The sequence below is a fragment of the Manis javanica genome, chromosome 9 (genome assembly GCF_040802235.1).
Source record: "Manis javanica isolate MJ-LG chromosome 9, MJ_LKY, whole genome shotgun sequence".
Classification (NCBI taxonomy): Eukaryota; Metazoa; Chordata; class Mammalia; order Pholidota; family Manidae; genus Manis; species Manis javanica.
In genome coordinates, this window is record NC_133164.1 from 53,167,699 (window position 1) to 53,180,971 (window position 13,273).

General features: G+C 43.1%; 1 protein-coding gene across 18 annotated transcripts in view; it reads right to left on the reverse strand.

The window, feature by feature from the left end:
- ENOX1 (ecto-NOX disulfide-thiol exchanger 1) overlaps positions 1–13,273 on the reverse strand; it is a 554,315-nt gene that overhangs the window by 150,511 nt on the left and 390,531 nt on the right. For all 18 annotated transcript variants that reach the window (XM_073212579.1, XM_037002114.2, XM_073212580.1 and 15 more), the window contains 2 exons: positions 4,793–4,966; positions 3,389–3,595 (listed from right to left, as the gene is read on the reverse strand). In XM_073212579.1, coding sequence (XP_073068680.1) covers positions 3,389–3,595; positions 4,793–4,966 — 381 coding nt within the window. The remainder of the gene's footprint in view (positions 1–3,388; positions 3,596–4,792; positions 4,967–13,273) is intronic.

The window sequence follows — 13,273 nt, forward strand, 5'->3', positions numbered from 1 at the left end:
CAGTGATCCAGAAGCATCGCCATGTTAAGCCTATTACAGATTTAGGAACAAACACACCTGTGAGAGATGTCTCAGAGGGTCACCTACCCATCTGCAAGCCACTGCCACTAAGAGGAGGACCTCAAGAACCAGGGCAGGTATCACGACTCACTCTTTGCTCTGGCTTCCAGTAAGCTCAGAAACAAATTTGGCATGTAGCATTCCCCACCGACCCTCTATCTTTGTATGTTTTCTTTTAAATTTGCCCTTTCTTTTTACATTTCCTTTTACAATAACTTACTGTAACTATTGCATAAGCACTCTTAAATTCGTTTTAGAAAGAGGTGGAGGAGGAGTAAATAAGGAGTTACCTAAGGTATTTAAGAAGAGCTGCAAAGTAAATTCCACAGCACCTCACAGGCTATGGCTTCATTCCTTGAGAAATTCTCTCTGCAGCTGCAAGAGGCACAATTACCAAGGCAATTTTGCAGGGCTGTTTTGCTCCACTTATCCTCTGGGGCACACAGGAGAATATTTTACCTTTAATCAAGAGGCCTCACCTCTGCCTTCCTAATAGCCCTGCAGCTCCTCATCTGGCACGCAGCACAGAACAACCTGTCTATGCCATCTCTGAAGGCCGTAGGAGCCCCCACAGGGGCCCAGAGCTAGGCCAAGAAATGGACCTGGAAATCTCTGGGGGATTTACTGTGAGCTGTCCAATTTATAAAGGATTATGAGCAGAAACTTGATTTGAGGAATCAACACAAACAGACACAAACAGAACTGAAACCAGACAGCCGGCCTGACTTCACATGAAGTAGATGTGGCTTTGAGGATGCTCTTCTGAGCTTGGGGCACTCAGATTTTAAAAACATAAATTCAGGTCCCAGCAGGATCATGGCTGTCAGGGGCTGCCAGAGGAGAGAGCAAAATACCCACCTCTGCTGTGTATGGGCTTTGCAAATGAGACACCACTGAAATCTAGGCTGTGCTGCACTGCTGTTCAGGATCTCTGATACATTTCAATGGATTATCTTGGCATTTTGGTCTGAAACTCAGCTGAAAATCACTGTAGAGGCTGGCTTTTTCCCAGTAGGGGGGCAGTTCACACCTTTGAAAAGTTACAAATGAAACAGATCTCATCTAATTCCTGATATGCCCTTCTGACTCCTAGGTTTAAACAGTGTCATCTAAGCATGGTAAGATAAAACAGTATCTATCAAAAGCACAAACATTCCATCAGCGATGAGCAGAATTAATACTAAAGCGGAGTGCGTCTTGGTTGTGTGTCGTAGAACCCACAGCAGGCCCTGGTGATATGTACATAATAGTTAGGCAGGCAGGGTGGCCCAAGACTAGCCAGCTGTCCCAAATGCCCAAGCAACTTTCTCCTGCTCATGTCCAGAGCATCGCTTCTCAGACATTTCTGGTTCCAAAAAGCACCCTCTTTTTCACCAAAACACCATCATTAAGGCCTGAAAAGAGACCCTGATGAGGCTGAGTCTAAAATTAGCTTGGCCTTCAAATATGAATGCCATCCTAAAATTAGACAGACCTTCCAGCTGGGCTCAGACTGGCAGGAGTGTGCACGCAGCAGAGGCAGCCTTCCTGCCTTTCTGCCCCTCTGATTAATCAGATCTTCTCTGCGACCGAGGATGCTACAACCTCCCCAGGGAGACCAAGGCCGAGCTCGGAGACCCCCTGTCTCCAGGCAGGGAGGCTGGACTTGAGGCCTTTGCTGTGGGGCTTTCTGCTGCAAAGTGGCAGACCAAGGAGAGATCAGGGGCCTGGCTGAGAAGCACGACTGAGGACTGAGCCGGGAAAAGCACAGCACAAAGTCATAAATAAAGGAATGCCTGTCCTGTCTCAATTTGGGCCTGTTCATCTTTGGTAATGTCTTATGCGGTTCCTGATTAGGTCTAAACGTTGTGTTATGTTGGTATTGAAAAGCGCCTTTAATCTACTCTGACCCTCTCATTAATCAGGTGAGGTAAAAATAATAATTTTATTGGTAGAGCTGTGATTAGACCCCAAGTTCCGTGTGCAGGGTTCCTGAGAAACAAGAATCAGTCCTTTATCATCATCAGGACATCTATGTTAAAAAAAAAAAAATTTCTGAATGGTTCCTATGTTGCACTGCCCTGCTAAGTACTATTTTGGTTTGTTTGTCATAACAATCCTATGAGGTAGTAGTTACTATTTCAGTTTTGCAGATGACAAAACAGAGGCTCAGAGAGAGGTTATCTTGCCTAAGGCATGGGACACCCAGGGCCATGCACTCACTAGAACCCCCAGTCATCTAACAGATGGCTCTGATGCTCTAGCAGGAAAATACATGAAAAGTAAAACATTGCTGTCTGTGGGTTGTGAAATATTTGTATTCTGTGTTTCATCATCCATCTCCATTTAGGAATACTTCCAGGTTTTTTTCCCACTTTGTAAGGATATTGGAATAAGGGTTTTAAAGTTCTCCAGACCCCTGTGTAGCTCAGGGGCATCTGCAGAGCTGGAATAGACCCCAGGCTGCTGGCATTTGTAAGAGGCTGTCACGGCAGTAGGGCTGACTGCAGAAATTCAGTAAACCTGGCAGCAGTGTTCAAGATGTGGTTTTTTTTTCCTATTCTTTTCTCACCTTCCCCCATTAGCTTTGCCTCAGCAATAGGGAGGTGGTGTGCAGAGTGGCAGACTGGAATATGCAGATGGAGAGTGTGAGGGAATGGCAATGAGTTGAATCTAAAAATATGTCCTTCTAAGCGCACATATCGATATAAGCCCCATAATTCTTAGGTTTGGCAAAGGCCTTGTTGACAGACTCCAAAACACTTGCTCCAACACCCACGGAGTAGAAGGCAGCATTAGGTCTAATTGCAACATTTGTAAAAATCTCCCATGTAAGTTAGCACCAAAGAAGCACGGATCATGGGCTTAACCAGTCTAAATACACTAGCAGTGGGGCCATGATACTGGGCCTTCCCTGGGGCCCACAGACTACTTTCTGCAAGGAACTGATCTTGATTTTGGTACTCTGGTATCTAGAAAGTAAACCACTACTGAACAACTGAAATTACATGGAGAGAGTACTCTATTCCCCAGAGAGTTACATCCAATAATAATAATGGCCCTCAGTATTCATAATATTGCTTTTCATCTAATAAGCACTTGAGAACTTTAATTAGAAGCTTGATGAATATTGTGAAGATGGGATGGTAGGAGATGGTGTCTGCTGCGGGGTACATTCACAGATTTAACACAGAGCTCCTTGCAGCCCAGGGGAAAGGCACAACTCCCCCTTCTCCAGCCCCAAATTGGGAGGACTGTATTGTGCATGAAGGCAAGATGGAATAAGCTCATGTTAACATCACAAAACATAACAAAATGCTTAGAAAACCCCTTATGTAATGTGAAGTACCGGAAAGGTAAATGGCTTTATCAACCATGAATTCCTCTGCAAAGCGAATGTGACAAAAATTCTTCTTGCTTTTCCGAATTGCTGTAATATCACCGCACTGCTCGAAGACTTCTTGAATAATTTCCTCAGTAGCATTTTCTGGTAATCCCCCGACAAACACAGTCTTACACCCAGGAGGTCGTTCGCGTGTGGAAGGAGGTGGAAGATCTAAGAATCACAACAAAACAGAGGGGTTTGCCTTTTCTTTATCTGCGCTCTTCTTTTTCCGGGCTCACCTGGCAAAAGCGGCACTTGCTGGGCAACCGTCTCCATTTTATGTAACGATGCATTTGGAGCCCAGCCACAGGGACGTGACCATGGCTGTCTTGTTTTCATTCTCTCTCCCCTCCTCCTCCCAAACCTTTTTTACTCTGTTCTTTGCTACACAGACTGGCTATGCTTGTTCGTGAACAAAGGGAAAGCAAATGTTAGCATAATTTCATTTCTCCTTCGAGATACAGAGGCCCAGAGGATGGGGTGGGGGGAAACTTCAAGTACAAAGCATGATGAGATGACAACATGATGGAAAACCTTGGCTTGTCATCGGCTGTGTCTCGCGGCGGGATAATGGAGCCGCGGGCGGACGCGGCTCACAACCTGAAAGCACGTGCGCGGGACTTACTTGGCCGGGAAACACCGAGCCTGAAAAAAACCACTTTTTTTTTATGATTCACATTCAAATGAGCAAACTATTAAATTTGGGGGAGACTGTATAAAAAGATAAAATGTACATTGTCACAACATTTTACCTAGTTTATATGTAGATTGCTAAAGCAATCTCCTGAAAAGTCCACTTCAAAAAGGCAACACTGATTAATGTGAATAAAAAAAAATTCTAGCTATTTAATCCGGTAAACTTAGTATCTGAGGCTAAATTAAAAAAAAATTTCTGGCTCATTTATTTTATCAAATGTATGTTTCCTTCAAGCAAATGCAATTTGGCCCAGAAACTCCTAGATGCCGACTTCCCCCCAAAATTGCTAACTGCCAAATTAATTCAATTTTCCATCTAGCAAAACACATTTCAGTTTTTTCCCACATTTGTGGAAGATGGATGGAAATGATCACATATTTCACACTATGTTTGAGGCAAATGTTAGACTTCATTGCATGTGAAAATATCCTTAATGCTGGATATATATCCCGAAATCACACATATGGCCTTCATGGAGTCACTTCAGCCTCTGGACACATCCCTGAATATTTTAATCTAGAGACACAGGCCTTCTGTAGGATACATTCTTACTTTGTGTATCTATCTGGGAGGATTTTGGGTCACATCTGGAAATACATGCAGTACTATGTGAAAAAGAAAAGAGAGAAGCTGAAATTGATCAGTAAATATTTCTCACAGGTGTCACTTACTTGGATTTTGAGGGAAAAGAGTACAACTTTTGCAGTGGATTATTTCTTTGACAACAGCCACTTCTGTGGGCGGTGGGGGCGGCACCAGCCCCAGGCCCGGTATCATCGGGTTAATGGGGGTGATGCCAGTCATCATGTTGAGCCCCGGATCAAAGCCTGGCACACAGATCGAGTCTGTAAAGCACACAAGATAACATTTTGGCTGGAGGATCTTAAATCAGTTTTTATTGTTTTTGCTATTTTCCTTTGAAGATTATTTGGCAGTTTGCCTTCTATTTTTTTAGGAATTTCTCCTGGCATTAGATGTAGCATTATAGAAAGCTATTCCCTAAAGGTAAAGAGAAAATAAAAGAAACTAAAAGTATACAAAAAGGAAATTATATTACTAAAAATATTAACATGGCAGAACAGAACATAGTATTTTGAAGCTTTGCTGTTGTTGTGAATGTGATTTTCTGTTTCTTAACATTGGTGTATTGTTTACACTGCCTTATGACCCAGAATGTGGGAAGAATATCATTTAACATTGAAGTGCCCTGTGAATCTAACTGTCAACCTGGTTTTTATCAAAAGAATCTTCTTACCCAAGTGACCTAGATGTAAGAAAGTTCAATTTTATGTGCATACTTTATAATGATGCTTTCAGGACCAACCTAACCTATTTCCCCTAGGAAATAAAAAAACAAAGAGATTATAATTACTATGACTAGGTTAGATACATGCAGGCTAAAATAAGCTATATTTTTTTCTGAATTCTATTGCATAATCACACTTTCTTCCTATAATTCAATCGACAAACAACTGACCCATCCTTCTGAAATCTTTATGCCCTGTATAAAAAAACAAATTTATGCCCTGTATAAAAAATGGGAGGGGACAAAGAGGTTTTCCAGTATAAACACTGAACTGTTTTTTTAGTGTGATGATGCAAGTAATATCAAAGGTGATATGCAGGGATTTTTTTTTTTCAAAATAAGATCTTTCTAAGAGCAGGGACTGTTACATACTGTACTGAGTTCCTAAGAGTAGCTGCAAAGGGATCTCCTGAGAGCTTTTCTGTTTGCAGAAAACAGACACTCTTACTGGTGGTGTGGTAATCTCCCAGACAGACAACCGATAGCGTGGAGTGGTCCTAGTGACACCCCACGACTCCAGGATGGAACTTGCTGCTCCCCGTCCCCTCCTAGCTTTTGTCCCTCATTCATCCTAGAGCACGTGCATACTTCCTCCCAGCCCCTGTCCTCCGGGGTTCTCGAGGTCGGCCCACGCCTTACCCCCTGGTGGTCTCACTTCTGGCTTCCCTGCGCTGAAGACCTGCAGAAGCCCAGAGGCAGATACCCTTGGTTTACTGAGGCTCTGGAGGAGACAGAAGGACCAGCAAACTTTTTCCTTTCTGGGAAATGGTTGCTATAGCTTTCCTCCAGCTACCCTGGTATTTCCACTCCTCCTCTGGCTTAAACAGAATAAGCAGAGTGATCCTGATCACCAACCCCAAGAGGACTCCTGTCCCATTTACTAGGAAATATATTTAATTTGATAGTATAGCAGTGTGAATTCAGTAAAATGAACTTTTTTGAGGGGGCTGGGGGTGGGTTTGGTTTAAAAATAATTCCTTAAATGTAAATACCAAATAAACATTCTCTTTCAAAGAAGTCACCTTCCCATTCTAAGTACTTCTTTTATAACTATGGTTCTCAGTTTCTTCATCAAAAACATGGGATTGGCTGGATAATTTCTTGGAACACTAGCATTCCAGGACTCCAGAATTTTGTGTTGGTTTTGCTCAAAATTAAGTGATACACAAAAGACATAAAGGTTGGAAATCACAGAGACAAGACACTTATTCTGGTTATTCATTTGAAATCTTTGTAAAGTTTGTAAAGTCTTATTCCCACTTACAGATAAAGAAATAGAGGCTTAAAGCAGTTAAGTGAAATTTCTAATATCACAAAATGAACAAAAATGGCAGAATCAGAACTGGGACTCACGTCTCTGGCTCCATATTGAAACACATTTCTTTTGACTACTTCTTTTTCCTAAAATGACCCAGTATGATCATTCACCTAATACATGGCCCTACTACAATTTACTCTGCTCTTAAAAAAATATCAAGATAGATCCTTCTGCGCCAGATGTCAGTTTTAAAGGAGAAGTTCCAGAAATAAAATGTTTTTCAATGTCATCATCATTGGAATAACATACTGGCTCCCAAGGTGAATATATTAGAAATAGAAATATTGGCAATGGGAATATTGGCATCCTCATGCCTTCGTGTAATCTCATTCTGTACTAAGATTCATCCGTTTCTTTCCTGGACTGGCCCTTACTATTGTTTGCCAACACAAGGTGATGTAAAGCTGCAAATGCTCAGGACTGCAAACTGCCAATTCTGAAATGAGAGCCCTGTATATTACAATAACCAGATGTTTCCACAGACGAGATGAGAAGCCCAGTGCTTGTGTTCTCTTTAGGTTGTAACAGACTTCTGTTTTCTTTTTGAAGGCCAAATAAATAAATAAACACAGCTTCAGAAATAGGGACAAAAGACACTACTCTTGAGGAAAACTTTTTAATATACAGCAAGAGTCACTTTGCTTTTTCTGAGACATCGATATGAAGAGGCTCTGAGATTTAATGAAATCTGCATAGTGAGTGCAGTAGCTTCGAAAGAGCTTAGAAAGGAATTAACGTTTAAATTATGTTGGACTTCAAAGGATCTGAGATTCAGAATTTGAGAGGAGGAAGTAAGGAAGGATTAGTCTTAAAAAAAGAAAGAACCTATTACTTTTTAACAATATATGAACAGATGGAAATTGTTTTCTCAAACAGCAGAGAAACCTATTATGTACTGACTCATTAAAGCAAATGCACAATTTTTGAAAGTCTGGAAAGACACGTACATGGGAAGACGAAGGTGAAGAGAATGCAGCTCTAAGAGTCAGTTCCTTGTCTTGCTTAGAAAAGCTGCCCTTGCGAACTTCAGAGATAATGAGTTATAATTCCTCTCAAGGAAAAGAGGAAGAAGGCTTAAACTACAGCAAGAAAGAATCCAATTATGTATACAGTAGAACTTTCTTTTGGAAACTGTACTTAAACAAGAGCAAGGGTTATTTATGTCAAAGCCCGTGGCCTGGCCCAGCTCCTGTTCATACTGCTGACTGCAAGCGCAGAGGCAGCAAGGCCAAAGCTCAGCAAATGTTTCTTTCTAGTTGTCTTTTCCCAACGGGAGAAGACAAAAACAGAAAGAAAAATCCTGTTTACTGATTCTTATATAGTCCAGCATTTCATCAGTTAGACAGACATTTTCTGAGGGTGGGTTGGGGTTCTACATCCAGGACTTGGCAGATGCATTCATTCATTCAGTCATTCAGCGTTTACTGGGCACATACTGTGGCCAGGATCTGGAGTTCCAGAGGTAACTTTAACACATTCCCCACTTGGGGATATCACAGGGTTTGAGGAGAACGTGATGATGCGTACCGAACTCAGCAGAAGAGTTGAGAAATGTGAACCTAGGCCCTAAGGATTAAAAGAGCTGCCCAGGAATGGGCCTGCCAGGGAGAGCCTGAGAGGCCTCCAAACAGTCACCATGGCACAGCATGGTGAGTGCGTGAGAGTGCGGCCACCATGCACTGAGGGGCTGCAGGAGGCAGATGGGATCAGAAGGCAGCTTGCCATTGAAGCTGATATCCTTTGACTTTGTTTTCACTGGGATGGCAGCCACTGAATGTCAGGTGTGCCCTCTGCCAGGCCAGAGGCCCCAAGCCAGCCTCACTGGTCTCCATCCCTCCTCCCCTCTGGAGCCGCTGCCCCTTCCGGTCAGTGCCTCAGTGAAGAGTCTCCTATTTGAGGTGAGCACTAGGCCCCACTTGAAAGAAAGGCAACAGAGGCTTGTGTCCAGTCAAAGATGGACATAACCAGCTTAGGTGTGGGCATAGCTGCTGGGCTGGGCTGTGGCTGAGGGGAGAGATGCACGCTGTTGGTGGTGCCAGGAACAAGCCTGGCCGAGGGGTGGGACATGGCATTCCAAGAAAATAATAAGGGGAAGGAGGCAGTAATCAGCCCAGATGGTAGTTTCTTTGGTCTAGTCCTGGGTAGAGATTGTTAGCAGCAGACAAAACACAAGACTAGGCCAGCCAGCTTTGCCCGGGGACTCTGTCTACATGTCACAGGTCACAGAGCCCAAACCTCCATGGTCCTAGGTTCTGCCTCAGTCCACGGGGAACTGGGGTTCAGCAACAACACTACAGGATCACAGGGCAAGACAACCGAGGCAGTCAGGCAGGGTACCTAAGCTGGGATGTGGGCTGGAGAAGTAAGGTAGGATCCAGACACCAGAACTGAGGCCTGGGGTTCATGGATGGAGACAGACATGGCACTTATCAGTCCTGGGGCACAGGTCAGGCCCTGACTAGCATCAGGCTTAGCTGGATGCTGAGTCCCAGAAGGCAGGGCTCCTGTGCCCCATTCCTCCTACCTGAGGCCCAGATGGGACCTCAAATCTAGGCAGATGCCACTGTTGGGGGCCAGGGCCCAGGACTTGAACAGGGCAGATAGGCTGGATGGGCTTTGACAAATACGTGGTAGCTCCTCTTTTTCTCCAGAATTATTGACTCAAAATATGACCTATTGTCATTCAACAGAGACACCATGTGATAGGCAAGGACATACAATTTACTGGCAGTTTAGGATGGAGAGACTGGTTCTCATAATAGTTTCCTGTTGCAATTGAAAGCCCTGCTCTTCTACAACATCAGGTAAGTTCATGGACCACTAATGTATTTTTTTCATTCCATGTCCATCTTTTCTCTAATATTCTTAAAAACCATTTCATGATCAACAAAGAAAAGGAATTTTTTAAAAAGTGATCTTGAAGTAAAAGGATCTGAGCACAGTGGGGTGACCATAAGGCTAACTGGTTCCTTAGCCTCTGTGGGATTCAGTGTCTTCATCGGTGAATGCAAACATGAACAGCAAATATACTGCTTCACAAAATTGGAGCAACAGAGGGGATAACCTGTGTGAGAGCATGACATCAAAGTGTTAAGAGCCCAAGTCTGACATCAAATATACCTGTGATCATGTCCTGGGTCTCCCATGCACTAGCTGTGTAACCTCAGGAAATTGAACGCATCTTTCTAAGCCTCACTTGTAACATCCATAAAGTGGGGATAATCATATTTAAGTCTTAATATTCCTGTGAGGATTAAAGGAGATTAAAAAAAAAAGAACCAAAATGTTTAACATAATGTCTAGCACATGGTAAATACCCAACAAATGGTAGCATTTCTGTGCAATATTAACAAATATTTTCATATATAATAGTTTTGTATAATATTAACATTGTGTACATATCAAATATTATGAAGGTGATGACAAGGTGTTTCGTTTAAACTTTTGAGGGCCTCATGGGTGTGGGATGTTTTCCTATGTTCTTTGCCTGCAAAACCATTATAAGATGAGTCTTCTGTCATGGGAATGACAGTCTAGTGGCAAAAACAACTAAATAGAAAATGATAATATGGTAATAACAACTCTTGCGAGATACTTAAATAAGAGGTGCTATGGAAGCACAGAGAAGGGGGGACATAGAAAGCAGTCCAGGATAAGGGGTGTGATGACTTGAATTGGGTCCCTCTGCAAAGATACACTGAAGTCCCAACTACCCTGGTGCCTGGGCAAGTGACTATTTAGAAATAGGGTCATTGCAGATGTACTCAGGTAGAGACACGGTCATACTCGATTCAGATGGGCCCCATCTAAAATGACTGATGTCCTTGTAAGAGAAGAGCAACTACATTTACCCACACACAGAATGAAGGTCACATGGGAGGGAGGCAGGATCTGCAGTTATGCAGCTACAAACCAGGCAACACCAAGGACTGCTGACAGAAACCAGAAACCAACAGAAAGACATAAACAGATTCTTGCCTAGATCCTTCAGAGAGAGGAGGGCCCTGCCAACACCTTGATTTCAGAGTTCTCACTTCCAGAGCCATGAGAGAATCGGTTTCTGTTTCAAGCCATCCCAGCTTGTAGTGCTTTGGTAAGGCAGCCCTAGGAAACCAGTGCAGGGGACAGTGCCACAGAGGGAATGCTGGAGGGTGACAGCTGACCTGAGTCTTAAAATGGATGGCTTCTATATGGGCAACAGGCATGTAAAAAAGGTATTCCCAAAATACGGTTTTTGGGATCATAAATACAAGAAGATCTCTAAATGTTCTCTTAGAAGACATGTTCGAAACCAGTCCCCTGAAGGCAGAATTGCTCTTAGGTTTTTCCTTTGTGAAAAAACAAACCTTGAAGATTGCTACATTATTTGTTGTGAACAAATCAACCACACAGATTCTGTTAACATAATAGTGTACTTTAAGTGAATGCCTACAAGCAGAATCCTTAAGAAAGTAAAATTGAAAATGCTTTTGTGATCTTTCCAAAGAGCTCCAAAGGTGGAGAGGTATGTTCTCCGTTTAAACCCAGGATGTATATCCAAAGTGAGCTCCTGAAGGCTGCTGTGCACACTTTATAAACAAAGACCTCAGTCCATCAATAAAACCCTCTGTCTCCTTTGACTGGAGATGTAATGCTGGCTGAGTGGAGGAATGCAGCTGTCAACAGCTATTTTAAGTACTGTTGTCTTGAGCGAGGAGATTTGTGTCCATGTTTGAAAATATGACATGACACCAAGTGAAGAGAATTTCAAAACTTCTGACCAAAACTGGCACAGAGAAGAACTGGCTAATAAGAAAAGTCTGTCAGATGTTTCCAGCAACCTGGGCTTAGAGCATGCACTCGAAATCCAAACGTATTTTGAGTAAGCAGGAGGTAAAACCCCATCAAAGGTTCTGTGGAAGTCACTCACATGGGGAGCTGGGTGATTTGAACTGGATGCCAGAGCAGTTTCTGTACAGAGACCTGAGCTGTCACACTCAAAGTAAGCTATTCTGTGTTTCCTGGACCTGCTGAAATGCACTCTTCAGACTCAATGGGCCTCATAGCTGAGACATAAAAATCACACCGGCATATGCCAGCCAGGCGGGAGGGGTTCACTTTGACAAGGAAGCAAAGAACGCAGAGCCTCACCAAAGATCATGTAATTTCAAACCTGAGACTTGGACATTTCCTCGTCTTACCTTCTTGATTGATAGATGAGAAAATTGGAGCCCAGACAGGTTAAATGACTTGCCCAGAGTGACACAGCTAGTTAAGAATGGAGCTGGAATTAGAACAAGAGTCCTGCTGCTTCCCCACAGTCGCTTTCCATTCTCAGTGGCTCTCCTTTCTGCTTTCCTACAGGTCTAGCAAGAGTACATTCACCACCTCCCAAGATGGCCCATTCCATTTTCTAGCAGTTTTCACAATGAGACCTTTATCCCTCTTGTGTTGCCAGGACCTGATAATCCTGTAGTTAAATCCATTGTCCTTATTCTGCACACCTGCACTACTGTCACGAGTCTAATTCACTTTCCCATCACTCCTTGGTCAAGTCCAAGCTCACAAGAATACGTTCTCACCAGGCCTCAGCACCTTGCTTCCCTTAGTCCTTCCACACATGACTGTTCTATAAAGCCCACCTTTTCTGAGGTCTAGGGTTAGCTCCAGAGTAGTCTAGAGAGAAGGTGACTTTATAGGACTAGCAGTGCTCTCTTAATTCTGAACTTTCTATTTTTTGCTGACTTGGCACAGCAAATAAATATTTTTTATGATTAAAAAACAATGGTCATGGTTGAATGCTTGCTTTGTGCCAAGCTTCACATCATCTCACTACACGAGTCTTTTTGGCAGTCCCATCTCAGAACTGACACACATCAAATGACCTCATTAAACTAAAACATGGGTGTCTTGTCTCTGGAGGATGCCAATATGCAACTTTGCACTTGACATTTTGATACGAAATAAAATAATTTGCATTTTCCAGTGAATTTTCCAAAATCTGTCTTCTTAGGTTCTCCTTCTGGACCTTCTGGACCTCAATATCTATACAATGGCAAGACAACTCTTTCTTAAGTTACTGCCCCTTCTAACTCACCAGCAAATTTCTCCTTGCAGGTCAGACAGCGACAAAAGAAGATCCTCTTAGACAAATCCACTTAAACTCCTTCTCCCTAATGTTTATTTCTTCAGAACCCTGGTTGACTTCCAGTTTTGAGGGCCAATGCCAAGTCCCAGTGCATGTGGAGTTCCTCTTAATTCCTTGTGTTGGAAGCTCCCATTAAGTCATTTTCCTTGTTCTGTAGCCTGCTGGCCCTCGCGCCCTTGTTTCCATCTTGTCTGAATGTGCTCCACAGCAAACCGCTGCGGTATCCAGGGCATGGGTCCCACTCCATTCCTATTAAACACTCTTGAGCAGACTAAGTAACTTCAGAGTTTGCCTTTTCCTTTTAACAGGACTTCCCTTTCCTCCCAGTTCTTTGTGTAAAACCTCTGTAGGCAACCACGTCCAGTCACAGGCCAAAACCTTTCAGACAGACTTGCTTTTGA